We start from the raw sequence: 27064 nt of genomic DNA, 5'->3' as shown, positions 1-27064 counted from the left end.
GGAACAATTTTGTTCTTCAGAGTTTAGGACACCTACCTTCCATCCCCATCTATTTGACAGCTCTCAGTGATATATCCCACTGGGTTGCGTCTCCTCCCCAATCCACTCAGATCTACCATATCCCAGTGTGGCATATCATACTAGCCTTACTTCTCCTTCATCACTAAGCTTGTTCTCATGCATTATCTTGCAGTCCTGCCTTCTTCCCTTCCTCCCTCATCCACTGCTGATGTTTTTGGCTTTTTTCTACCCTTACACTCCCTACAAACCTTTTGGCATGGAACAACTGTGTTTTGATCAAAAACTGAAACAAAACAATGCTGTTTTGTCTGGATCTAGAAAAGAAATGCTTCAGTTCTGGCACTGGACCACATGAAAACCATCTGTTCCACGCAAAACCATTCTGCATATCCTTCCGGGATCCAGCTTAATTACTCTGGATGTAGAGTAATTCTACTTTTAAGATGCTTAACTGTCACATTAAAATAAAAAGACAACACTTCTATTGCTTACTTCTCCATGGTTCCAAACAGCCACTTAGGTTCTTTATTAAATGGCATTTTCATCCCATGAAATTTAGCCATTTTTTCAGCTATTTCTGCTGATATATCTGGCATGCTTAGCTCCTCGGTATCCAACTTTCTGCTCTGAAATATATATAGCAAAAAGGACATAAATGATAAGAAATACATAAATCCACCAGGTGAGTTACAAATGTACAAATAAAGGAACTCAAATGAGGACCTAACTTATTTTTATTTTTCAGTGCTGTAAGAGTGACATTCTGTTCTGCTACTATAAGGCAGAATACCCTATCATGTGTTTCATTAACTGAAAGTGGCAAAAAATTAGTACAGAAAACCCGAGATCAAGTTTGCATTGTCTACATATTGCCCAATATAACAATAAAACAAACCTATTACTATGCCTTGACAAATATTTGTGCTAAACTGTCAAATTCAGTTTCAACTATCACCACATAGCTTGTATCTGGTACATACAGGAATGAATTCCTCCAGGCGGCCTTGTGGGAAGATTCCATACAGTTTTGGACCAAGAGCTCTCTCTGCAAGAATGGCAAACATAACACTCTCCAGAACAACAGCTTCTGCACCCTACGAAAGAAAACTAAAGCTGTATGAATATAATCAACGTAAATCAAATCTTCACCATTTATACTGCAGAATAAATACAAATTAAATTGCAAAATTATGTTGCAAAATAAATATAATTTATGTCTAGTGTAAACTTCCAAAACTTTCAGAGAGACACTTATAGATCCCTTTACAATTAGTGGGGTATTTCTTGTGGTTTATCATCCTAAATATAGGAAAGGATAATCTAATTGTATGTACCGTGTTTCTCCAACAATATGGCCTCCACCAATAGGAAGCCCCAGCATGATTTATTGGCATAAAATCAAATTAAGCCCCTCCCCCCAAATTAAGGCCCATATTAAACATGCGAAATGGGGGGGAATGGCGTTTGGCGAAGCACACGAGTTTCGCAGTCGGAGAGGGAGGCGGCAGCGAAAAGGACGCGGCGGCAACGGCAGGATGCTGCAAGTCAGGACCTTGCATTGAAGCAGCCCGGGGGCACGTAGCCACCTCCCTCCAGCCCACCTTGAGGATTTGCCTTTTGTTGTTGGTATACTTGGCTTCAGGCGCTCCTGTCGCCGCCTTCCCTTTGCCTTCGAAGGTAAACTGAATTATTTTAAAAACCTCCGCTCATCCCGCCAGGGCCGCGGCAGAGCCGTGCGGGGCAGAACCAGGAAACACCCGCGGCTCGCTTTCCCGGCTCTGCCCAGCTCGCACGGCTCCGGCACGGCCCTGATGGGATGAACGGAGGTTTTTAAAATAATTCGCTTTACCTTCAAGGCAAAGGGAAGGCAGCCACAGGAGCGCCTGAAGCCAAGTGTCTCCTCAGGGCTCCGGTTGCAGGGAGGAGCCCTGACTGGCCGCACGTGGCTGCGCCAAACGCCGCGGCGTTACTGTAACGCTGCAGCAGCAAGGGAGAAGGAAAAGCAAGCGGTGATGGAAGGTCTCCCGAACATCCAAGCTGTCATCGCCTGCCTACCCGAGGATGCAACGGGGGGAGATTAAGTCACCCCGAAAAGACGGCCTAGCCGGTTTTTCGGGGTCAAAAAAAAAAAGGCCCGGCCTTATTATGTGAGAAACACGGTACTTAACCAAGTTTCATATTAGTATTTTTGGCTGTTCATTTACAAACCTGCTTTTTATAAACGAAGTGCAATGAAAACGAGAAAAAGTAGCCTCTTCAAAATAGGACAAGTAGGGAATGTAATACACCTATCTCATATAGTTATGCTAACCAGATAGTTTTATGTTTTTGGATTACAATTTCTATTAACCTGAACTAGCATGGGACTGATTGCAATTATATTCCAATTGATTCCAAAACATATGGAAGGCTTCAGTTTTGAAAATTAGTCTATGTAACTTCCTAGACACTGGAATGCAACGAGGGGGCTGAAGGAAAGCAAGACCAATGTGGACTCTAGTGAGAAACTCTCTTCTCTCTAGCAGTGGGACATGAGAGAGCAGTCAACTTTCTGTTAGCTATTGAATAAATATGTGCATTAGGATAACAATGCACTATTCAGTCCTGAATTATGAAGTTCAGCCTTTTTGCTAGCTTGTATATGCACCTAATGCACTCAAGGAAAGAGAGATCCTTAACAGAAGTCACATTTTAACATCTTCTAATGGAAGCAGAATTCCAAATATAATTTATTAGCAGTAAAATCCTCCTGGTTCTAAATGATATCAGGCAGTTAAGGAACTTGATTTCTTTAAACAGGCCAGCCATGCCAAAGACTTTTCCAACTTGCTGGCAAAGACATTCCTTGTATTAAGAACAACTCTCATTCATGTGTGGTGTGCAGAAGACTGCTCTTTAAAAAAGGGGACAGGGCCAAAACTGGCAGGATGTGAAAACTTACTAAAGTATTTAAATTTAAAAAGGTATATCTCTAAGAACGATAGGAAAGTTTTGGCAGAAAAGACAGCTACTTCTTTTTGCCACACTGCCCACTTTTCTCCTTAAATTGAAGACAAACAACTCTGAACCAAATATATCTAGATAGGCAGATAGGTAGTCCTCGATTTACAACTATTTCTTTAATGATCATTCAAAGTTACAAGGACAAAAAAAGGGGACAAAAAGTGACTTTTTCACACTTACAATCATTGCAGCATCCCCACAATGATGTGATCAAAATTCAAGCATTTGCAATTGGCTGATGATTATGATAGTTGCAGTGTCCTGGGATCACGTGATCACCTTTTGCAACCTTCTGACAAACAAAGTCAATGGGGAAGCCAGACTCACTTTACAACCATGTTGCTAACTTATCAACTATAGTGATTCACTTAATAACCATGGCAAGAAAGATCATAAAATACGGCACAATTCACTTAACAACTGTCTCGTTTAGAAATAGAAATTTTGAGCTCAATTGTGGTTGTAAGTCAAGGACTACTGTATGTGAATTCTTAGGAACACATTCACTCAACTTTTTGAATAACAAAAACCTTAAACAATCATACTTAATATTTCTCATTATACATATACAATATACTATCTTTTTTTTTGCTGGTATTTCCAGTAATGCTAAAAATCGAAGCCTTAATAAATATATTCTTTATGTTTTGCTAATTTGAAGAGGCACACAAAAACATTCATATTTTAGTTTTCAAATTGAATTGTAAATAGAAATACTTCAGTAACATACACTCCTTTCAATTAATCTGGTTTTATCTTAACAATGATTAATCACGCATTTAAAAAAAAACTAAGACCAAAGTACTAATGATTTACTCAAAGAGTTATTTGAAAAAGATTAAAGCACACTTTTTAAGGGACTGCTGGATGAACTTGTTAATTTTTAACTTTAAACTTATTGGCCTAATTCAAACAGAGATTTCAAGGTTATTCCTTCCATTTTAGTTAGCACCTGTTAGAAATTATCACTATTGCTGGATGTATTCAACCAAACAAGCTTATATGGAACCTTAATATGGGCTGTGCCAACTAGCTCTTCTCCAGAAAGGCAAAGTAATTTATCATACGGTCCAAATGCAATGAATTCAAGGTACTTCTACATGAAACCTTTTGTGAAGGTTTGTTTAGTTATGATTTGTTCTGCTCAGACATGTCCATTCAGATAATGCTATAAGGCAAATGCTTAGTTGTATGTCTCAGAATGGAGGTATCAGTGAGCAGGTAGTCTTCAAGCTAATCCAAGGCTCTTCAAACTTAGCAAGTTTAAGACTTATGGACTTCAACTCCCAGAATTCCTGAGCTAACATGCCTGGAGGAATTCTGGGAGTTGAAGTCCACAAGTCTTAAAGCTGTCAAGGTTGAAGACCCCTGAGTTAATCCATTCACATACAAATTGGACAATGTAGGAAAACAAGACTACTTAGAAAAGAATCCCAGAAACTAAAACTACTACCCCTAATTTTGTGTAACTGAAGAAATAAAATAGAACAGTATTTCAAATGGAACAAATCAGACAAAACAGACATGAAAACAGTACTATGATAGAAAATTTTCTCATTTTTAAAAAACTATGCACTCTTTCATCAAAATAAATGGCTCTGCTAATATATGCTAAAATAATTGTTTTATACAGCTAACCATTGTTGAGTAAACAGTAACAATGTTTATCTTAAATTTTCAATAGAATTGTCACAGGATTCACCTTTTGACTTGTATACTCACCTGTCAACTAAAGATAAATGATATATATCTAATGAAAACTCCCTCAAGTTAGATAGGAAGTCACACCAGTCCCGATTAACTAGATAGGTCCACAGAAGTTCAGCCATCTGTGTTTTATATCTATGCCCTTCCTGGTTGGTAAAGGCCTCCTGGAAGGTGACATAAAGTTGGCTTCAGAGGCTAATGCTGGGGTGTGTTGTTATCTGCTTTAAAAGAGGTAGTTATCCACACTGTCTTCAAGAAGCCATCACTGGACTGAGGAGATAGGCAGGTGGGGACAATTCAAGAGAAGGCAATCCCTTAACAAAGCTTGGGCTGGGAGAAACCATGGCTTGAATCAGGGTGGGTCCTCACCTAAGGACATGTGGGATTTGATTAACAGCAACAGGGACTGCCAGAATGGCTATCACTAAGTGAAGCAGTCATGTGACATCAAGCTGAATGACCATATCGCTTGACGAGAGACATTGGAGTTCCAATTACTGTTAATTGAGGATTACCTGTAATGTTGTTAAGGTTATGTCCAGTGCTGGGGTCCAGATAAAGAAGAACAGGCTTCAGTTCAACTCTAGTAAAACTGATGAGCATGTTGAGACACCCAGCTCTGGAGGATTTCCATCTTTATCTCTGAATGAGGCAGCATTATGCAAAACTGATGAGCAATCTGAGTCCTCCTGAACTGACAGCTGCTGCTCAAATTGCTCGTGGCAACTGTGGCTAAAAGGGATTTTGAACAGGTTCATCTTGTACACAAAATTTCCTGTTGACGAGGAGGTCCTTCTCACAGTAGCTCCCAGTAAGCTGACCCATACCATTCAAGGTGCTGGGTGTCACTTATAAAGCCAGATAAGATACACCGCACAACCAGGATGTGCCTTTATCTTCAGCTGTTTCTGCTTGTCCACCAAGAACTAAAAAGGTCCCTTGGAAGTTGTGTTTTTTGCTGATGTAGCACTTGCCCTATGGAACAATGTCCTCCTGGTGATCAAAGGTATCTCCAGCCCTCTTGTCCTTACATAAGACATTCAAAACCTGGATAATCCTTCAAACATTTGGGCCAAGGAGTTTAACCAATACTGTAGGTGTATCTGTCTCATTTATCGATTGAAAATGGAACAAGTTTTAAATCTTCAATAATGTGTTATGTTATGAAGACTATTTTGGATTATTATTTTAGAATGTTCATTTTGTAAATTATACTTTTGTTTTTAGAGTCATAGTGATAGGCAATTGTATACACTGTACAAATAAATGAAATATTTCCTTTTAGCATGCAAATTTGTATACTACATAATTAAGGCTTCCCATGAATTTGGAGAAAACACTATCTTAAAGAAGTGAAGACAATCTCTTCTATTTTTATACTTGATAGGATACAAACAGGAGCTCAGTACTAGATTCGAACAGTCACATCTCTTATTTTCGCTACTAAGTGCTTCACGAGTCAAAGTTTTCTTAATACTGCAGGATAAAGGCAGCCTTTAGAGTGCCTGAAGGCATTTTGGCTCAATATATTTGCTTACTCAATAAGCACCTGTAGTTTTCCCCATGACTGCTACAGCTGGTTTTTATTGACTACAGCTGGCTGGTGTTAGTTTTGAAATACAGTTCAAGGTTACAGTTCACTTTTCCCCAAATAAAAGTCATTTAATGCGTGAAATTAAAATCCTAGGCTAACACATATGACTTTATATATTCTGCATATACTACATTATTTGCTTCATCTGATTTGAGGCATTGATCCTCCCCAGCCAATATGAATATATTATCAATTTAATTATATCATCCTTATATATTACTCCTATCACAGAATTTTTCTCAACATTTTGTTCTTTTCTCCAAAACATCTTTTCTGCCCTAGCTCCTGTTGCTACCAGTAAAGATAAAGAATAGAAGTTTCAGAATTACCATTTCTCTGATGTCTCAAATTGGCTCACATCTGGTTTAAGGGAATAATTATGGTTAAGTTTTGTATCAATTGAAAGCAGATTTTGTGACAAACTATTGAAGAGCAATATACCACAGATGAGTCTATGCCAAAGGAAGTTACTTTAACTCTGTTACTCTTACAGAAGTACTTTTTAAAGATCTTCCCACCTCCAACAGAGAAGGCATATTCAAACAGTTGTGGAGGCAGGAAAAAAAGACAGGCAGATAGCAATTACCCTGCATGTACTGTACTAATCAGATATGGACATTCAGCAAAGACAGTACTTACTTGTAAATCATTCTCCTTTTGAGCCTGTCCAGATCCTCCTTTATTACAGGACCTCTATGAATGAGAAGTCAACATTTCCAATGAGACACTGAAAACTAATACGAATGAATTTAATCTGTAGCCACCACAATAAGGAGAGCCAGGAAGACCAGCTATATTTAAAATGTATATTCAACAATTATCTTACAAAATATCAGAGATTTTGATGGAACCCCTCTCATTTACATGAGGTATCACTTCAAATTATTCAAAAAGGATGTGCCATTGAACTCCATTGTGTAAATCTGCCTAGGGTAACAGACAGACAAGACCATTATATATGATATGTATCATCTCCTTGTCCACCAAATATTCCAGGTATACAAGAATAACCTGATTTATAAATAACCTGAATAACCTGGAATATAAATGAGGGTTCAGCACTAACTAGATTTACTAACATATGTAAAGCTAGCATCACAGTATAAACCAATTATTACAGGAGCAACTACTAGATACAAAATGTAGCGGAAGCATTATCTAGTTGTATAGGTAAAGAAGACACTCACTTATCCCAGTAACCATTTGTTGACAGATGTCTTTTACACTGTAAAGTAACAATATTTTAATACATTTTATATACTATCACCAGTCATGTTTCAAGGCAAATTAAGCAAATCAAAGTAAAGATCAACGGATTTCAGAGTTAGTGGACAACAGGGTGTTTCTTAACATCTAGATTTAAACATGTTCTAACGTTTTGGGTTTTGTATTAATGTCTGGTTCAATGGCACATGCTTTCCTTGTACTAGTTTTAAATTCCAGCAGAAATGCAAGCTTTGTAATCCATTAAGGCAGGGGTGTCCAACCTTGGCAACCTTAAGACTTGTGGACTTCAACTCCCAGAGTTCCTCAGCCAGCTTTGCTGGCTGAGGAACTCTGGGAGTTGAAGTCCACAAGTCTTAAAATTGCCAAGGTTGGACACCCCTGCATTAATGGATTACAAAGCTATGAAATACATAGGCCTGTTCCATTTCCCAGTTCCATTGATTATATCATATATGGCATTTTAATGTAATTTCCAAAGTTGCACTTCTAATAACACATATTGTTTAAAACCAAACTACATTTAATGGCTCCTACAGAAAGCCTTTCACCAAAATTATTTAAAGGTGATAATGGAACTGAGCATAGTTTTTAATTTTGTATCATACTTCTATCAAGTAACAAATGAATAATCAACTCAAGAGTTGTGCTACAAAATTGCTCAATTGCTTCAATATGAAAACTTTTGTCTACAATAAAGTATTTCCATTAAAACACTATATAGCAGATATTCATACATTTCTCTATAAAATTATATTTAATTAAAGCAGAGATTACTGTGAATATTCAAAAAGGCAAGCTAGCACTGCATATTAAGTAGAAATGTTATGCAAACATTATGGCCACTGCCACTAACTGACAAGCACTGACTGTCTACTTGTTGAATAACAATCAAAGTTATATATTAACCAGAGGTATTTCTGGCTTATTGCTCCTTTTTGATAGTACAATCCATCAGAAGCAAACTGGATTAGAGAGGCTTTTCTCAGAATTTTAACAGGTGTTTATTTTAACTTGCAGATAGTCGACAATTGGGACCAGAATTTCCATTACTAGGCAAGGTGATTGCTAAAGTGAGTTGTGGTTGATTTTACAACCTATTTTGCCATGATCGTTAAGCAAATCATTGTATTTGTTAAATGAATCATTCAAATCTGGTCCCCTATTGACTTTGGTTGTCAAAAGCCAGCTGGGAAGGTAGCAAATTTAAGATCACGTAACTCTGGGATGCTGCAACCGTCGTAAATATGCTCTAGTTGCTAAGCACCTGAATTTGGACCATGGGGAAGCTGCAACAGTCATAAATATGAAGACTGGTCATAAGTCACTTTTTTGGTGTGATTGTACCATTTATCTCTAAACAAATGGTTGTAAGTCAAAGATTACCTCCACCTGGATGATGCAAATATGGAAACTGGCTAGTATTTTTGCACTTGCCACTTTCAAATAAATAAGCACATAATGAACCTAGTTAACATGACTGAGTTTTAGTTTAAAGAAAAAAGGGGAAGGAATATAATATCCAAAAGTTTTCATTGAAAGAGATTTGTACAATAGTCTTGTATGCTGTCAGCTACGCATAATGCCTAATACAGACATTCCAAAATCAATGGGATTTGCTTCTAAAAATTTAATCTAGAATTAAGGTGTTTCAAAATTGCTTCTTATATTTGAAAACAGTAAAAAAAAAAAACATTAAGTAGAATAGTCCTACATCACTCTACATTATAGTAGTCATATGCCTATATTATATTGATGGCCTGGGTTAATATAAAAAATGATTTGTTGAAGAATTGCTTCAGGAATTCCTGAAACAAAAATATTCAGACCAACAGTCACATTGTGTTTACATATTGTGTGCATAAAATCAGTCTATTTTCACAACTTCCAATATATTTTTAAAACATTATAGAGTTTATGAAAAAAAACTGTTGCAAGATGCTTCCAATGGTCTGATGTACTAGTAGAAAGGCCAGAGATGTGTAATTACCTATGTAGTACCACCATATATTTAAGAATCCATGCTTTCTGCTTGGGAATATGAGCTGGTTAATAGATTTTCATGAAGCCAACCAATTTACATGTGAACTTGCTAAAATGAATATATTTCTTGCTAACTACCATACAGCTACAGATAGTCCTTGACATACAACCACAACAGGAAACAACATTTCTGTTGCTAAACAAAGCAGTTGTTAAGCGGGTCATGCCTGATTTTATGACTTTTTTTTTTGCCACAGCTGTTAAGCAAATCACTGCAGTTAAATGAATCATGTGTCATTAAGTAAATCCAACTTCCTCCATTGACTTTGTTTGTTGGAAGCTAGCTGTGAAAGCTACAAATGGTGATCACATGATCCTGGAATGTGGCAACGCTTGTAAATATGCCAATTGCCAAGCAACTAAACGCTGATCATGTGATTGTGGGGATGCTATGATGATTGTTAAGTGTGAGTACCAGTTATAAGTCACTTTTTCCAGTGCCATTTAGTGATCTGAATTGGCACGAAATGAATGATTGTAGGTCAATGTTACATGTCTTGGAAACCTTTGGTACAAGTTTTGTAGCATCCGGTGAGTTTTCTTCAATCATTAGAGAAATAAGTTTAAGGACTTAAAACTTTTGGAATAAACAGCAAATGGATGATTAGAACTCTGATTTCAGAAAGTTAAGATGGATTTGAAATAAAAATTTGAAATTAATTATAAGAATCCTTTCCATGAGAAAATGCTATTCTTTTGAATTCTTAAAAAAGATAGGATTGTAATTTGACAGGTGCAAACTAAAGGGAACAGAAGGTACTAAAGATAAAAGAGAACATTTAAATTTGATTTACTTTGCAGAATGGAGCAAAATACCTGAACATTGGATGCACTGAAGAATGTTTGGGAACAATGGATACAGAAGTGGATTTTAAGTGTGTTTGCCATTATAGACAAAAGATGTTATGGAATAGGAACAGGTTTCACTAGACAACACTAAGATTGATCGGGAAGTGCATTTAAAAATTACAATACAAGAATGATATGGAAGAAGATGCTATATTGGACATACAAATGAAAACCATTGATGTCTTAATATTTAAAGGGGAATATACAAATACCAAACAAAAAAAGTGACTTGGATTGGGACATTTACCATATTGGATTTACAATAGAGATGTGTTAAACTTTGAAGAGTTTTATGAAAAGAAAGGAAACAAATGAAACAAATCAAGTTCTAGGACATCTTTTGAAGGTATTAAAGATCAAGATTGTGAAAAATAAAAGGAAGGAATATAAAGTTAGTTTATTTGATCAAGCTTAAAATAGGTATGTTGTCATCTGTGGTAACCCTTAATGTATTCTTACTGATGAGAATTGAATGATGAGTTTTTAAGGATTTGTTTATAGATAAGAGATGAAATACTGGAAGAAGAGGTCATTTGTTGTATTTTAAGAGAAGGGTAAAGTCATTTCTTTATATATTTCTTTTCTTTTTTAAAGTATATTCTTATTTTTCTATTTTTTATTTTCTGCACATTTTTAAGCTTGTATTAGTTTTTATGTTTTTAATTATAATGTTTAATTACTGTAAAAAATCAAGCTCTTCTTAGAAAATGAATATAGAGAACACTTGTAATCCAGTGCCTTCCTCAGAAATTCAACCATTTGTCCCTGTAAAAAAACTGGGATAGAAAGCTTTGTAGAGAAATGTCTGGGAGCTATCACTTATTGGTAAATAAGTATTATATGGCATCAAATCCTTCATGGCAGCCATTTTGTTGAGAGCACCTATACCAATCTCTTGAATTATAAGCATACATAGAGAGAAATTGCTCACTTCTTTATTAAAAATAACATTTTGTGTTCACTAAGAAATCAGATGGGAGGCATTAAAATACCGGTTTAATTATTGGTCAGCATATTTATTTTGTAGAGCAGGGCTCTCCAAGCTTGGCAACTTGAAGACTTGTGGATTTCAACTCCCAGAATTTGCCAGCGGGCATGGCTGGCTGAGGAATTCTGCAAGTTGAAGTCCACAAGTCGCGAAGTTTGGAGACCTGTTATAGAGCACTGAAAGAAACTGCACAGGATATGGGTAGAGCTGCATTCAATATCTAAAGTGAATTTTTATATCTCTTATTCTGTCGTTTTGATATAAACTGTGCATGGGGAATTTGTGATGTTGGGACATACAAGTCTTTTTAAATCCCAAGAACATCCCTAATCCTTTTTACTTCTGATAAAGTTACCATTCTTTTAAGGGAGCATAGAGACGGAATGGTGCAATCCATTTACAGTTTCCATTTAACTGTGCAGATGTTACAAATATATCTACAGAAAGTAAGCTTTTTCATCATAGCCTCATACTCTGAGCCCAAAGGAAATGAAACCAGCAGAGAATGCTCCAACTTCAGAGATCTCATACTATACCGTGAATCGTGTCTGTCACCTGGAAACCAGAGTGCTCTAGGCACGATCGCATGGACAAGCCTGCAGCAGAGAACACATGCACATACAACTAAAATGGTACATTACCCTCAGATGACCCTTAACGCCACCCAACAAAACAAGTGTCCCCTTATCAGGAATTCTATATGCCAATAAATTGGCATTTGCAGTTATTCCTTGCTACCAGGTATTCAAAGCAAAAATTTCAACAGTGAAGGAGCATTACACTTACAGTATTCCACATATTTACTGAGTTACAAATAAAAAGTAGGAAGTAGGTATGTAATACCAAGCAATTGCAGTCAATCTATATGTGATTAGTGAACATCAGGTGGTCTTAAATGCTTTCTATTATATTAAAAATGAGACAGGCTGGTAATAACAACAGAATTCTAATATTTGGCTGCTAAAATAGGGCATGAGCCATTTCCTCTCCCTCCCACCCCACAGTATCCTCTTTATTTGGCTAAAATGGGATTTCTGCCACAAATAAATAATACACAATAACACAATTTGTACATTTTTGCAGTAGTAATGAGTAATTCTATTTATTCCAATTGCTTTAATAACTGCCTTTCAGATGTATACATCAACCAATACTATTGTTCTTTCTATTAATCTCAGATAAGCTGACAACTTTTTTGTAACTTACTTCCTAGCCTCATATTACACAGCACAGTGGCACAAAATAAAAGTTGGCTGAGGAATATCCCAAGTCTTTTCTGCATTTTCTTGTAGCCAACTTAAAGCAATATAATTGAACAGTATGTATGCACTGACATTTGTGTCTTCCAGTATTTATGATAAGCAAACTGGACTGTGTTGGGAAATAACCAGCAGGGCACTTTTTTTTGTTTTAAGTCATTTCAGCTGGAATATGAAGGACAGGTAAGGTGTCTTCCAATTAGCACGTTTCAAATTTGGAATTAAAGATATGAAGAGTTAAAGTTTGGTCCTGAGAATTGAGATGAATTTGAAAATAGGAATAATTGTTTTCTGAATGCAGCAGTAATATAAGTTTTACTTCTAATTAAAAAGTTAGAAATTCATTTAAATTAAATACAAGGTGCCATTCTTAACTCTGTGGAGTCTTTATCCATAAAAATTAGTTAAGAATCTAAATAAAAAAGTTGTGAATATGCACTCTAAGATTACCATCAGCTTCAGATTTATTTTTATTGATTGATTTTTGAGATGTGATACTAGGCGAAAAAATCAGTTTGCTTATGCATTAAAAAATAGTTTAGAAAGAGACAAATGTTTATACTGAGACCCTCAATATAATCTGAAAGTTTTACCTTAGGACTGTCTCTGCTTACTTAAACCTTAGTGAACTGCACCAACAAAAACAGTCATTTCACTGCCACTATGGAAATAAAGGAAGTTAGATATCTTCAAAAATCTTAAATACCAAGTGAAAAAAAATTAGGATAATACTCAAATGAGCAGCCAAACTAGGACCGAATCCAAAGATTCTGAATTATTTTCTTCATGAAAAGGCAGAAAATATAAAAATAGTTATTTTGGGGGGAAGCTTAAGCACAATCCAATCCAATTTATGATTCCGTAAGACTAAATATTCAGAGTACTATAATTACAGAATTTATGTCAAAATGCATGCTAGCACATATTAAAGTTCTGAAAACTCAGCTATATTTTCAAATGAAAGTGAGCATATCACAACCGGGCACTAATTTCTATTTACTCTGCAGACAACTTTTTAAAAATATGTAATCTTATACACTGAATAATAATAGCACTATAACTTAATTAATTTATTTGTAAATTAATGTAAAATACTTAACAGTTATTTTGAATTGTAGTTCTATTTTAGGTCACAGCAAATCAGCAACAGCAAAGATCTATTTCTTTGGTTATTGCCTTGCAAGATTTCCACTCTTGTTACTTTTAGTTTGCAGTATATAATCCAAGTTTCAAAGCATATAGTTATAATAAATTATACTCAGGATTACTCTCACTATACACTTAAGTGGCGTTTAATATTGAATTTCAATATATTTGTAATTCAGGAGTATTTTAGTTGTAAGAAATTGAATACAGTACTATCATGAGTACTCTTTTAAGCACCACATCAAAAGTTTGCACTAAGGATTCTTAATGGAAGGAAAGTTATATTACATTAATTTATCAAGTTTTAAACAAAATGTCTATATCTTCTGTCACTACTGAACAATGTTGTGATGGAACACATCTTTACAGTCTTGGGATGATATATTACAAGAACTATTATTTCACTCTATGTCTGATTATCTAATCTGTAAACCTATCCAAAAGACCTAGATACTTTAGGCGGTATTATTGTCTTACTGAACCATTCTAGTCTATGAAAATACATATGTTTAGAAAGTAAATAACAGTAATACTCAATTATGAATAGTGTTAACCGTATAGATATTTCTGTTAGTTAAACAACTGGAAATTTATGATTGCAACAATTTCTACACAAAAATAATTAACAAGCAATGGCTTCGGGCCAATTTCAAACCTAATTTCATAGTATTAGAAATGTTAAAACTGGTAATAAATACTTCAATGAGCAGGAAATATTTGTGGCATTTCTGCCTCTCTTTTTCCCACTGGATCAATTCTAGGCATCTCACTTAAAAGCACTACTTGGGAAGAAATCCCTTGGCTTCTTCGGGATTTACATTAAATAAATAACCAGAACATCTTTCTTATGTAAATTCTGTAATGTTTACACAAAAAAGCAGCAGGACTCGCACCAATTGTTGGTGCAATATCTATATAAGATGGAATTTCATGGGTTCAATAAGGTTCAATATGTCCTTAAGAACATAAGATTTTAGCAATCTCAGGGTACTCCAGATTCTAGGGAGCCTCAATGAACTGAATTCCTATGAGGACTGTAACAATCAGAATCTAAACTTGGTATAGATAATTAAGTCACTGCTATTCATATTCTGATAACTGTTGGGATCAACTACAGGTAGTCCTTGTCTTATGACTGTTTAGTAACCATCAAACAGCATTGAAAAAGTGACGTATGACCATGTTTCACACTTATGACCAATGCCTTATCTCCAGTGTTATGTGATCCAAATTTGGGATCTTGGCAACTGGCATATATTTATGGTATGACAGCTGCACTCTCCCGGGGACATGTGATCAATTTTTGTAACCTTCCCAGCCAGCTTTTGACAAGCAAAATCAATGGGAATAGCCAGATTCGCTTAATGACTGCATGATTAACTTAACAACTGCAACCATTTGCTTAATAACTATGGCAAAAATGTTGCAAAATGAGGCAAAACTCACTTAATTGCCTTGCTTGACAACAGAAGCTTTGGGCTCAATTGTGGTCGTAATTCGAGGACTACCTGTATTGCATAAACTGTACTAACTTTATTAAACTTATATTTTATCTTTTCTCTAGAAGATCAAAGTGATGTAAATAGATCTCCCCTCTTCAATTCTTCCCCAAAAGCAAGCCTGTGAGATATATGGGAGTTACAGAGAACAACTGTCTCAAAATTGCCCAGTGAGTTTTCATAAGTGGGGGTGGATTTGAATCTGGTCATCCCAATGCTGGTCTAAAACCAATTACACTAGAGAGGATCACCTATGAAAACTACCTGGAAACTGTAGACAATTCAACTTCTAGCTGTTCGGTTACTAAGTGGAAATGTGTTACTGATAAATAATTGTACTAGCTTCAGTTCATTTCTACTTCTAGTTAAAAGTGCAAAAAATACATGCTCCAAGTGCCTGGTGTAACACCTGCTGCCATATTTACTTGGTGGTACCTTCATAATCTTTTCCAGATGCCATAATCACCTGACATAAAGTAGAAACGACAAACAGCATTTCCATGAGGGAGTGGTAGGCAGGGACTAGCACCAATCCTGTTACCTTTTCAGTGCCAGGCATTCTTTAAAAATTATCCGATATTTATTAAGTCTTTAAATCAAAATTTAATCTCTTAATACATTAATTAACATTTATATATTCAAGCTATTTACATGTTTGATTGTACCTTAAGACTTTTTAAAATTACTTTTAGCGGGCATTAAATTCTTAGCATGAGAAATATAACTGTATTTTTATTATTATTTGCCCAATGCCTGAAAGCATACTTAGTGGCTGACAAGCAAATCAATGAACAGTAAAGAAAAAGAATCCTTATTATTCCAAAGGCCAATCCTTTCGATGAAGAGAATGTGGAGGCCATCTCCTGTGCCTCATACAGAATCTGCTTCCTTGTATTATTTCTAGACTAATCCATATCACTATATGATCGCTATAACGTTAAAAGGAATTAATATTAACACCTGCAAGTAGAAACATGGGAAAGGAGAAACTTGTATCACATGTAATGTTGCTTAAGCAACAATAAAGGCTTAATATGGGTTTCCTGCAAGAGTCGTTTTGGAAAACAATATGTAAGTCACTATTACTCAAAGCTAATGATTCAGTTCAGAGCCAGGGAGTGAACAAAATAACCAATGTTGTTTCTCAATTCAGGTCTGCATAATGACGAGCCAATAATAATAAGTGCTTAAGACAAGAGTTCTACATGGATTGTTGACAAAAGCTAATAGATATTTTGTATTTCAAACACACTTGAGATTTACATTAAAAACCATATATTTTAATGCAATAAATAAACCAACATAGGTAAATAAACCAACAGCTGAAATGCATATTATTCATATATACAATATGAAATCATTTCCCCCATTGTTCTAACAATACTCACCATTTGCAGAATTGCACCATATAAACGAAGAAGAATAGTGCGTGGTTCATCTGCAACAGTCTCTATAGTGTCAGGCAAAGAACACTGGAAAAGCATGTTGCTGAGGCCTCCTCTACAAAAAGAAATCATTTTTTAATTTAGCACAGGAGATGTCAGTATTCAAATAAAATTTGGACTGTATGATTGATTCTGAATGTAAGTGTGAAAAATGGATTCATGCTTTGGATTGAAATCCTAGATTCATTTAACTTTCTGCATGAAGACTTTTGGAGCAGAAAAAATCAAGTCCAATTCGTGGCCTCTATTTTGAACCCCAAATCATATTTCTTGCTTGTATTCAATTTGTCTCTTCCCATTTTCTTTTGTTAAGTATGGACAGATCAGTGCAGATACACAAAAGTTTATCTCCATGACAGACATTTATACTTAATCATAACCAAAACAACCATTTTGCAATTATACGTGGCATCTTTTTAGAATGTTAAATAAAATCATTGGCCTCATTTAGTAAATAAATTTAAACAACATTTATATTTGATTATAGTTGCAGATGATTTGATCTCATAATTATATATTTTAATAAAACCACTTTTATATGAACATATACATTTAATTATGTATTTACTCTGGTCCTGTTATTCAAACTTACATGATAGAAAGACATTAATAGCAGCATAATGGCATTAGCACAATAATGTATTCTGTTCTATGGACTATTAAAAATAGATTTTACATTAAAGAACTCAGCAGGTTCACAATTTATCTTCCCATTTCTTAGCTCAGGTAGTCCTCAAGTTATGACAATAATAGAGCCTATCCATTGTAATCATGTCATGATGGTTGTAAATTGAATCACCAATGTGACTGATCTGAATTTACAACCTTTTTTGTGGTGGTTGTAAAGTGACTGCCATGTTCTTTAAGTGAATGCAGCGGTCATTAAACAAACTAATGATTCACTATGGGCCAGTTTTGCTGAAAACAAGAGATAAATGATAGTTTTCAGCAAGACCAGCATGAAATGCAGTTATGTAACACCAAGATCCTGCAAACAGCCATAAATGGAGGCCAGCTGCCAAGCACCGGGGGAGAGGAGAGAGAAAGTGGTCATTGAAACATCAAATCCAGGTAGTAAATACCCCCAGAGAAGTCTGTCATATCTCTGAATGTCGCTAAGTGACCAATCATAAGTCATCCCCAATCCTTGTTTTTTGATCCATTCTCCCCCATTTCCCTCTTAAGACTAGAGCAGGGATGTCAAACTCGCATCATTACGGCAGCTTCACGTGACATATCAGGACTATTTTCCCCTTCACTAAACTGGACGGGAGCATGGCCAGCACATTTGACAGCCCTGGACTAGAGCCATTGCAGTGCCGTAGTATAGATTTCTGGATCAACATCTGGCTCAGAAATGTTCTGGGAATCAAGATGGCAAGCAACTAAAATCTAGGACTGTCCAGAAAATAGGCATTGGCTTACCTGAACAGTTTCTCAGCATGCCTTGGGAGAATCCATACATATGGGTTGAATCTGCCTTTCTGCCCAGAGATTGAGTCATCAATCTTTGCCACGCCTCTTCCTGTCGGGCTAGGAAGTCCCCATGCCCCAGTCACAATGAAGGCACAGCCATTTGATGATATTCTCTGTGGCATTGGCCCCGCCTCCCACCTGGACACCGGACCAGATGGTTAACAGGGTGGGAGTGGATTCTCTCAGGGCATGCTGAGAAACTGCGTTCAGGTAAGCCAATGCCTATTCTCCGGCATGCCTATGGGAGAATCCACACGTATGGGACATACCAAAGCTGGCAGTCCCTATGGGCGGGAAGAAGTCTGGTTCTATGAATCCCTGTCTGTATATACCCATTGTAGCACTCTTCTGCTGAAGGCCGCCTCTGCTGAGGCGTATGTGTCCAGTTTGTAGTGCCTTACAAAAGGAGACAGGGAGGACCATTTCGCCACCCTGCAGATATAAAGTGAGGCTTGCGTCACCCAGGCAGCTGTGGTAGCTGCACTTCTAGTTGAATGGGTAGTTACTCATCTGGGTACAGGAAGAGTCTGAGTCTCATAGGTCTTAGCTATACAAGCCCTGATCCAACGGCCTATGGTTGATGATGAGACTTTGGTACCCTTTAAAGACGGCTGAAATGAGACAAACAGGGCTTCAGTTTTGCGATATGTCGTTATTCTTTTGATATATCTGCGGAGTGCCCTCCTTACATCTAGTTTGTGCCATTTGTGCTCCGTATCATGTGGTGGATTGGGGCAGAAGTTGGGTAAGATGATCTCCTGAGCCGTATGGAAGCGGGAGTTGATCTTAGGGATGAAGAGGGGATCTAGACACAGAACTACCCTGTTTGTGTGGAAGGTGCAGAAGTCTTATCTGACAGAACGAGCTGCCAATTCCGATATGCACCTGGCCACTAAGAAGGTGACTGTTAGGAAGCGCAGACTTATAGATTAGGCTCGAACGGTGCCATAGTGAGGGCTTGTAGGACTGTAGACAGGTTCCAGGAAGGGTACCTGTGAATTGTTGATGGATTAAGATTGACAGCTCCCTTGATGAAGGTGCAGACCACCGGATGGTGGGCTAGGGACTCCTGCTTGCCATAGTGCAGCACTGTGGACAGGGCGGCTATCTGTTTGCGTACCGTACTGGGAGAGAAACCTTTGTCGAGTTCATCCTGCAAAAAAGTCCAGGATATGCAAGATAGAAGGCGCGTGGAATCCATGCCCTTTTTGGTACACCAATGATAGAACGCTTTCCAGGTAGCATTGTACATTCTGTTCGTGGAAGGTCTCCTGGAAGCTTGTATTGTCCCGATCACCTTCCTTGAAAAGTTATCCTTCCCCAGGATTCTCCTCTCAAGTGCCAGGTGGTCAATTGGAGCCACTGAGGCTGTGGGTGTTCCAAGACACCCTGGCTGAGAGAGATCCTGTCCTGAGGAATCCTCCAAGGACGGGACACTGACAAACTCCCTCGGTCCGCATACCATAACCGTCTGGGCCAATGGGGAGCGATGAGAAGGATTTCTGCCTGTTCTAGTAGCGCTTTCTGTATTACCCCCAGGATGAGAGGAAGAGGAGGGAAGGCGTAAAGTAGACCCTTGAGCCAGCAGCTGCGAAGGGCATTGACCCCTTATGCGCCCGGCATCAGGAATCTGGAGAAGAATTGGGGAAGTTGGGCATTTGTCGGAGTGGCAAACAGGTCAAGTACCAGCCTCCTGAATTTCTGAGGCATTTCCTGGAAGAGATCTGGATGGAGACGCCACTTAGGAGTTGTCCAGCCTGGTTTGGCTCAGGTAATCTGCCTGCCTTTGATGTCCCTGATATGTGCTCTGCCCTGATGGACAATATGTGAGCTTCTGCCATGATTCCCAGTTGTTCTGCTTCGGTCATGAGGGATCTGGAATGTGTCCCTCCTTGGTGATTGACATGTACTTTGGCCACTACGTTGTCCATTAGGATCAATATGTGTTGGCCAGAGGCTGTGCTTTGGAAGTGCTTGACCTCTAAGTGAATGGCTCAGAGTTTACATTGTGTTGTAGATCCGCTGGGGACCACTGTCCCTGCATTAGTTGGGACTGTAGATGGGCTCCCCATCCTTATAGACTTGCATCCGAAGTAACTGTCATGCAGTTGGGTTCCTTGAATAGGGACCCTTTGCTGATCGCTGGGGAAACCCACCACCTGAGGGTGTCCAACTTTAGGTGAACCCTGACATTGGAGATGCTGGTGCCTGCCCTCTGGAATGGCAGGAGAAACCATTGGAGGGGTCTGTCATGTAATCAGGCCCAGAGCACTATGGCTATGCATGAAATCATTTCCCCAAGGAGCTGGGAAAGCATCACCAAAGGAGCCACTTGCTCCGCTGTAATCTGACTGACCAGGGACGATGCTGTCCTGGAGCTCCTGGGACAAGAAAATGTCACCAAAGTGGTATCTATCACCACGCCTAAATGTAGTAGGCGGGTGAATGGAACTAGCAGGGCTAGGAATCATGCAATCAAAGGGAAATCTTTCGGTTTGTATTTCCTCTGCAGATGGAATATATTCCTGCTCTCTATCTCCCTCTGGTGACCATGCACTAATGGCTGCTGAGGGCGGGAACAACCAGGCTCTGGCTGGGGGGAGGAAGAATACCTCTCCTGTTCTGCTTGCTTCTGAGCCTTTATCTTGTCTGCTGCCTCTCTACTTGCAGATGTGACCTTCTTGGGGCTCTGCTTGGACCGTTTAGCACGTTTGGGCTCAATGCTGGCTGCTGCGTAATCAGCCATTGTGCCTTCAGCCCAGATATCGTGCTAGGAGGAGAGCTGAGTGCTCAATCCTCCAATCCTTTCCTTTCCTTTTGAGCAGCTCTTCAGCCCCGAGTGCCTTCCCTGGACTGTGGCAGTGGCAGCACTACCAGTTTCTTGGGGTAGCCTGCACAACTCACTATGCGGTCTACAAGCAAGATGGCGGCCAGTGGCCCTGAAAATCAGCTGTTTGGGGCTATAAGCTAAAACAAACACCTCGGAGCTACCCAGTTGAGCCTGGGCGCGCGAACAGCGCACTGGAGTCAATCACAGCTGCAGTTGAAGCACACACACACACACCCTGGAGGCGGGAGATAGCGATCAAGCTCTCCCCTGTTTGCCTGGGCTGTTAGGCCCTAATTGGTAGTTCAGGGTAAGCCGTGCAATGACAGCGCTAACAGCAGGCTGTAAATTTCCAATTGCTGCCTGTCTTCCGATTTTTAAAAAAACTTGTTCAAACCTTTGGAGAATCCACACATATCAGAATTGCTGCTTTTCGTACTAATCGTTGGAGCCAACCTTTGCCACATCTCTATAGGGTCAAGACTGAGTTGTGACTGGGACATGGGGACTTCCTGGTCCAACGAGAAGAAGCGTGGTAAAGATTGATGACCCAGTCTCTGGGCAGAAAGGCAATTCAACCCATATGTGTGGATTCTCCCATAGGCATGCTGGAGAAAAAGCAGTTCTGCATAAGAGCAGTGCTTGGGATAGAGATAATCTGTAGCAATCATATTACAATTTTAAAAGTTCAAATTTAGCATCTGACACACAGGAAAAATTCCACTATTCATTTTCTTTCATTTCGCCTTGATAAATTTACGATCATGTACAGCAGGGGCGTCAAACTCGCGACCCATGGGCGGATGCGTCACATGCTGGCCCCATCCCCACCCGGCTTAGTGAAGGGGAAAAAAGTCCCAATACGTCACGTGATGCCGTGACGCTGCAAGTTTGACACCTCTGATATAGAGGAAACACAGCCTAGTATCTATCTGGCTCTGTCCACTCTATTCTGGCCCTGCCTAGTTTTTGAGTACAATCTTTGCCACATAAAAAAGCCATTGAATAGACTTATCCCACACCTAATAGCATTAATGGCCCCACAGATTATTATCAATAACATCTATGTTTGCCCCCAAGGTAGCACTATTTTTTCCCCAGACTTTCACAACAGAAGACAGCTTTCACGGGTAGCATTTCAAAGGTTGCCTTTTTGCTGAAAAGCAGAAGTGAGCAGCCTTTCTTTGTACAAATAAGAGTCTTCTGCAACTCTAACAATGTTTAAATATTAAATCCAGCAGATACTGCAGAAGCTAGGATGAACAGCTGCATTTTTAGTTTCTAAGGAATAAAGGGAAAGCAGCTAGTTGGAATCTCAAAACCAGTTGGCTTTTTCCAATAAGAGAAGTCCTACCTGTAATTCTCAAATGTAAAGAAAATTTAACAATTTGTTTAATGTTGAATTGGACACTCTATTGCTGCTCTTACTTGAATAATCTCAAATTAGACAGCATTGAAGAAATTTGACTTGAGAGAAAAATGTACAGGTAGTCGGGGGTTTCTGGTTCAATGTGTGAAGGGTGAAGGATGTGTATTTGTGTTTATTTTCATGGTCATGGTCATGATGTGCACTGAAGGTGGTGTTTGATTTCATTGTACGAGGCGCAATGACAATAAAGTAAAGTAACTTCCCGGTAGCAGTTGTTAAGCATGGCTCATTATGCAAAGAGATGGGAGACAAAATCCTTCTTTCTCTGCCTGCCCAGACGGAAAGAAGAAGAGAAAGGAAGATTTCAGTGCAGTGCCTGCTTGGATTTCAGCAGGTAAGCTGAAATCTTTTGGCAGGGACCTCATTCAGCCAGTCCCAGAGACAGGAAGAATTATCTTAGTAGGGGGCAGCAGTTTGCAGCTTCCCTACCAGCTTCCCCATTGACTTTCTGGGGCAGTTGGTAAAAATTGCATATGGTGATCACATGATTGTGGAGTGCACCTGTCATAGGTGCAAACAGATTGCCAAACATCCAGACTGCAATCATAGGACCTTAGGGATATTTGTGGGAGTGCATTACAAGATGTAAAGCACCCTTTCTGAAGTTGTTAATTTGACCAGTTGTTAAGTGGGAATTACCTATAGTATATACTTGAAAAGTTCTTAAAAATTCAGAGATATTCAGAGATGTATCTGCCTTGAGAGTACTCATGGTGAACTATATAGTACAGTTCAACAATAGAAATTAACTACAGGAAATGTTTTATGACATTTTGTATTATGCCATAGATGTTTTATGATAAGTTTTATGTCATAAAACATTTTTAAAAACTGGCCAAATTTCAATGCCACAAGAGTCATCACTTAATTTTGGATGCATTTTGTAAGCTAGCTCATTTGAGGTGCTTTATTTCAAAACATTTTGCCCTGTGATGCACCTTTTCACCCAGTAAAGGTTACATACACTAGATGTCTATCAATTAGCTAGCCGTTTCATAAATACCAAAACTAGTTGTTAGAATCATCTTTCTTGACCATCATACCTGCGTGAAAGAAAACTACGGAATTTCTCATATGACACAATCCATACCATCTTCCCTTCAGAGAATCATATCTATTGATCAGCCTTACCCATAAGTTCATTTAAAGTTGATATTCTATTATAAACTGCAGTTTTCTATAGCTTAGAACTCAATTTAGTTGTCCTACAGCCGTGATGGCGAACCTATGGCACACGTGCCAGAGGTGGCACACAGAGTCCTTTCAATGGGCATGCGCACCATTGCCAGCTGCTCTTCTCGTTTCTGGCAAGCCAGTGAGCTGGTGTTCGCGGGTGCTGGAGTGCCAGAAAATGCCCCCAAAATAGGCTGTTTTTCAGGCCATTTCCGGGCCTTTTTCAGACTGTTTTAGGACAAAACCAGTTTGGAAAATGGCCTGAAAATGGCCAAACAGGCTGTTTTCCGGGCCTGAAAATGGCCCAAAAATCAGCCCGAAAAATGCGCAAAAAACAGGAATGCGCACACCGGCCAGCTGGTCTTCAGTTTTCTGGTGCTCCGGCAGGCACACATGCACGGATTCCAGTTTGGGCACTCAGTGCCAAAAAGGTTCACCATCACTGTCCTACAGTTTTGTTCTAGCCGCTTACTTTTCAATCTGCCAAATGAAACAAGTATCTTTAACAGCATACAGGTTTTGCCAGTGATGATTTCATGCAATCCTATTGTTTAAATGTCACTGAGTGCTATCACTAGTCTCAAGTATATAAAGGTATCAAGTGATCACTTCACCCATTCATTTGATATTTTTATATTTTGCTTCACTCTTTAAAAGTTAGTACTTTTTCAAATATCAAGTATTAAAGACTGCTAACAGCAGGACCGCTCTCTCCATTTCATAAATCTAATCTGTGATTTAATTTCCCTATCCCAAACAACATCCACAACTGTAGGAATGAATATACTAATTACATAAATCGTCCATCATTTAAAGTTTTAAGAATGATTTTGTTTTGTCTGTGCATAAAGAGGAAAGCCTCTTAAATTCCAGTAGGAACTATGTAAATTTAGGTGCAACAAAGCAAATGTCAGAGTAGGGACTGGGCAGCTGTCTGTCATATATGCTTTAATTTGCTTTTCTAGAATGGGAGGGCTAGATTTGACAGGCTAAGCAAACTCTTCCAGCTATGCTGGAAAAAAACTTATCTGCTTTTATTAGGAAAAAAATGTTTTAACAGAATAAATTTCACCAAATTTTCACTCAACTCTTTCCTGTTGGTGAAAGCTGCTCTAAATTAACAAGGTTGCCACTCTAGCAAAAGAGAAATTAGACCAAAGTTCAACATTTCTCTCTGGTGCACAAATATAACTTAATATTCTAAAAAAAAAACCCACTATACTTTTCACATAATTCTGAAAACATACATAATAGCAATAACTTCTTAATCTTTATTTTCCTAACAATATAAGCAAGGGAGTTATTGCTGGGATTATGAGTCAGAGAAAGGTACCTAACATTTTACAGGAATTGCAGTTAAGAAATGACTCAATGCTAAGCAGTCTTATTTAAAAAAGGACATAAGCAATGCCCATTGCTTCATTGTCCAGAAATCACCCCATATGAGCCAAACTTTAAAATACCATCTCAAACTATGAATTTATCTCTAAAACATTTTATGCTACACATACTTGAAACAGTTGCTAATAATGACTGTTAAAAGTAATCAACCAATTTTATGGGACATTTCAAGGGTTTAACAATAAAACAAAATGTACTGTAGACTCATTAATAAAGATTGTTAAGAATCTGAAGTCATAAAGGTTTTTCCTCATACCAGACTATACAGGGTTTCGTAATAGAAATCATTTGCCTTAAGCATGCCCATGATTAAAAGTGACAGTCATATATTTTAAAAATTTGAAGTATTTTACTAGACAAAAAAGCATTGCAACATGTCAGAAAGTTATTGCAAATATATATATTCAAAAAACACTTATGATTATCTTCCAAGTATCACAAATTTTCTCCAGTATTAGCTAATCTAACAGAGAAGGTGTAGGCTAAATCAAACAGTCACTCTTCAGAAAACTTTATGTGATAACTGAATTTAAATTACCTTGCAAGTCAGAATAAAAGAATAACTGCTTGAAGCTGGGTTGTTCATTATTCATTCTATATAGTCTGGCAGGAAGTCTAAATGGGCAATCTTTCTACATTCTATCCTCTACAGTATAATAGTAAGTGTGAGGTCAAGATCAGAAACGTTTCAGGTGGTTCTCTTAATTATTTTCTTTGGTTTCTTTTACAAAAAAGCAAAAAATGTAACCTGGCTCCAGCATTAAATCGAGGTTGTTTTAGTTGTAACATTACCCACAAGTGACTTGTAATTGCTTGAAATATTGTGTGAAAATCATGTAACCACAGCTTGTTAAAGAAGCTATAGTTATGGATTATTAAATTGATGTCCAAATTCTGCAGCTGATTAACTATCCCCAAAAGCCGGTCACCCCCACACTTCCCCGTCTCCCCCCACCAACTAAACTGGCTCTTTTCCATTGATCATTTCCATGATGACTTTTTTTGTGGCCCTATAACCGCCCCAAACTCACCCCAATTCTTCCTTATCTGAGGAGACAGGGGAATATGGACTTGATGGCCTTTGGAGATCTTTAATGCCCTTCGTAAAGAAGGCGCGAAGAATACTTTGACGCCATCTGGTTATTTCCGCCATTTGAGCACAAAAGACACAAGGTAGACCAAACTAACAGCTCCCCACACACACACTTCCCTGTTTTGCTGAACAAAAAAAAAAAAATCCCCCGCCCGCCCACACACACTACCGTTTTAACGTTTAAGAGGTCTCTCTTTTTCTCTCTCTCTGGGCTAGCCGACCGAAAAGCCGCGGCTAAGGCAACGCACTCTAAACATGCGGGGGATGTCATAAAACGGATGCCCAGAGACTGCCGCCCCGGTGGGAAGTGGCCGAGCCTCCCCCCCAAACGGCTGTTAAGAGGCCCGTGCCCTACCCCGATACTAGCGAGATGCTAACCTGATGGGCGTGATGCGCAGCTGGTCCTCCCGCAGCCCCCGCCACGCCCCCCGCAAGAACTCCCGGCACCACAGATACGCCTTGCGCCGGGTGCGGGGATCGGGCTGCTCCTCCGCCGGCAGGGATGGAGGGGTGGGCGGCAGAACGAGAGGCTGCGGTGGCGGCGGCTGCTGTTGGTGGCCCTGGCCCCGGAGCCCCAGCTCCTTCCCTTCGGCATCGGCGTTAGAAGATGGGGGCGAAGGGGCCGATTGAGTGAGGGCGGGGGGTAACACCGGGCCCGGGGCGCATCCCAGCAGGAAACCCAGAGGGGAAGAAGGATCGGCCCCGCCGCCGTTACAGAACTTGGTCTTCATGACGACCGCACGGATTGAAGAGCAAAAAAAAGAAAGAAACCGGAGGCTCGCGCACACCCAAAAGACGCCGACCGCTCCAGCCGGAATCCCCCGCAGAAGGTCTACAGCGCGCGCGACGGCCTCCAGCTAGTACTTATAGGCGCTCCGCACGAGGAC

At 38.8% G+C, this 27064-nt stretch overlaps 1 protein-coding gene across 7 annotated transcripts in view; it reads right to left on the bottom strand.

Moving 5' to 3' along the window:
• Positions 1–27064, bottom strand: part of CHKA (choline kinase alpha) — a 36210-nt gene extending 9146 nt beyond the window's left edge. The window contains exons 1-5 of one of the 7 annotated variants that reach the window (XM_026668191.2): positions 26556–27064; positions 16722–16833; positions 6965–7018; positions 1002–1115; positions 514–647 (exon numbers count right to left, since the gene is read on the bottom strand). In XM_026668191.2, the coding sequence (XP_026523976.1) occupies positions 514–647; positions 1002–1115; positions 6965–7018; positions 16722–16833; positions 26556–26908 (767 nt within the window). In that variant the 5' untranslated portion in view covers positions 26909–27064. Of the gene's footprint in view, positions 1–513; positions 648–1001; positions 1116–6964; positions 7019–16721; positions 16834–26115; positions 26504–26555 lie in introns of those variants that run through there. The other 6 variants (XM_087950763.1, XM_087950764.1, XM_087950761.1 and 3 more) reach the window with 6 other exon arrangements.

This window comes from Notechis scutatus, chromosome 1 (genome assembly GCF_049901735.1).
Source record: "Notechis scutatus isolate UNSWTSFEM ecotype Mainland chromosome 1, rNotScu1.2, whole genome shotgun sequence".
Lineage (NCBI taxonomy): Eukaryota > Metazoa > Chordata > Lepidosauria > Squamata > Elapidae > Notechis > Notechis scutatus.
Note: the sequence above shows the minus strand (reverse complement) of the source record. Positions and strands in the feature narration are given on the sequence as shown.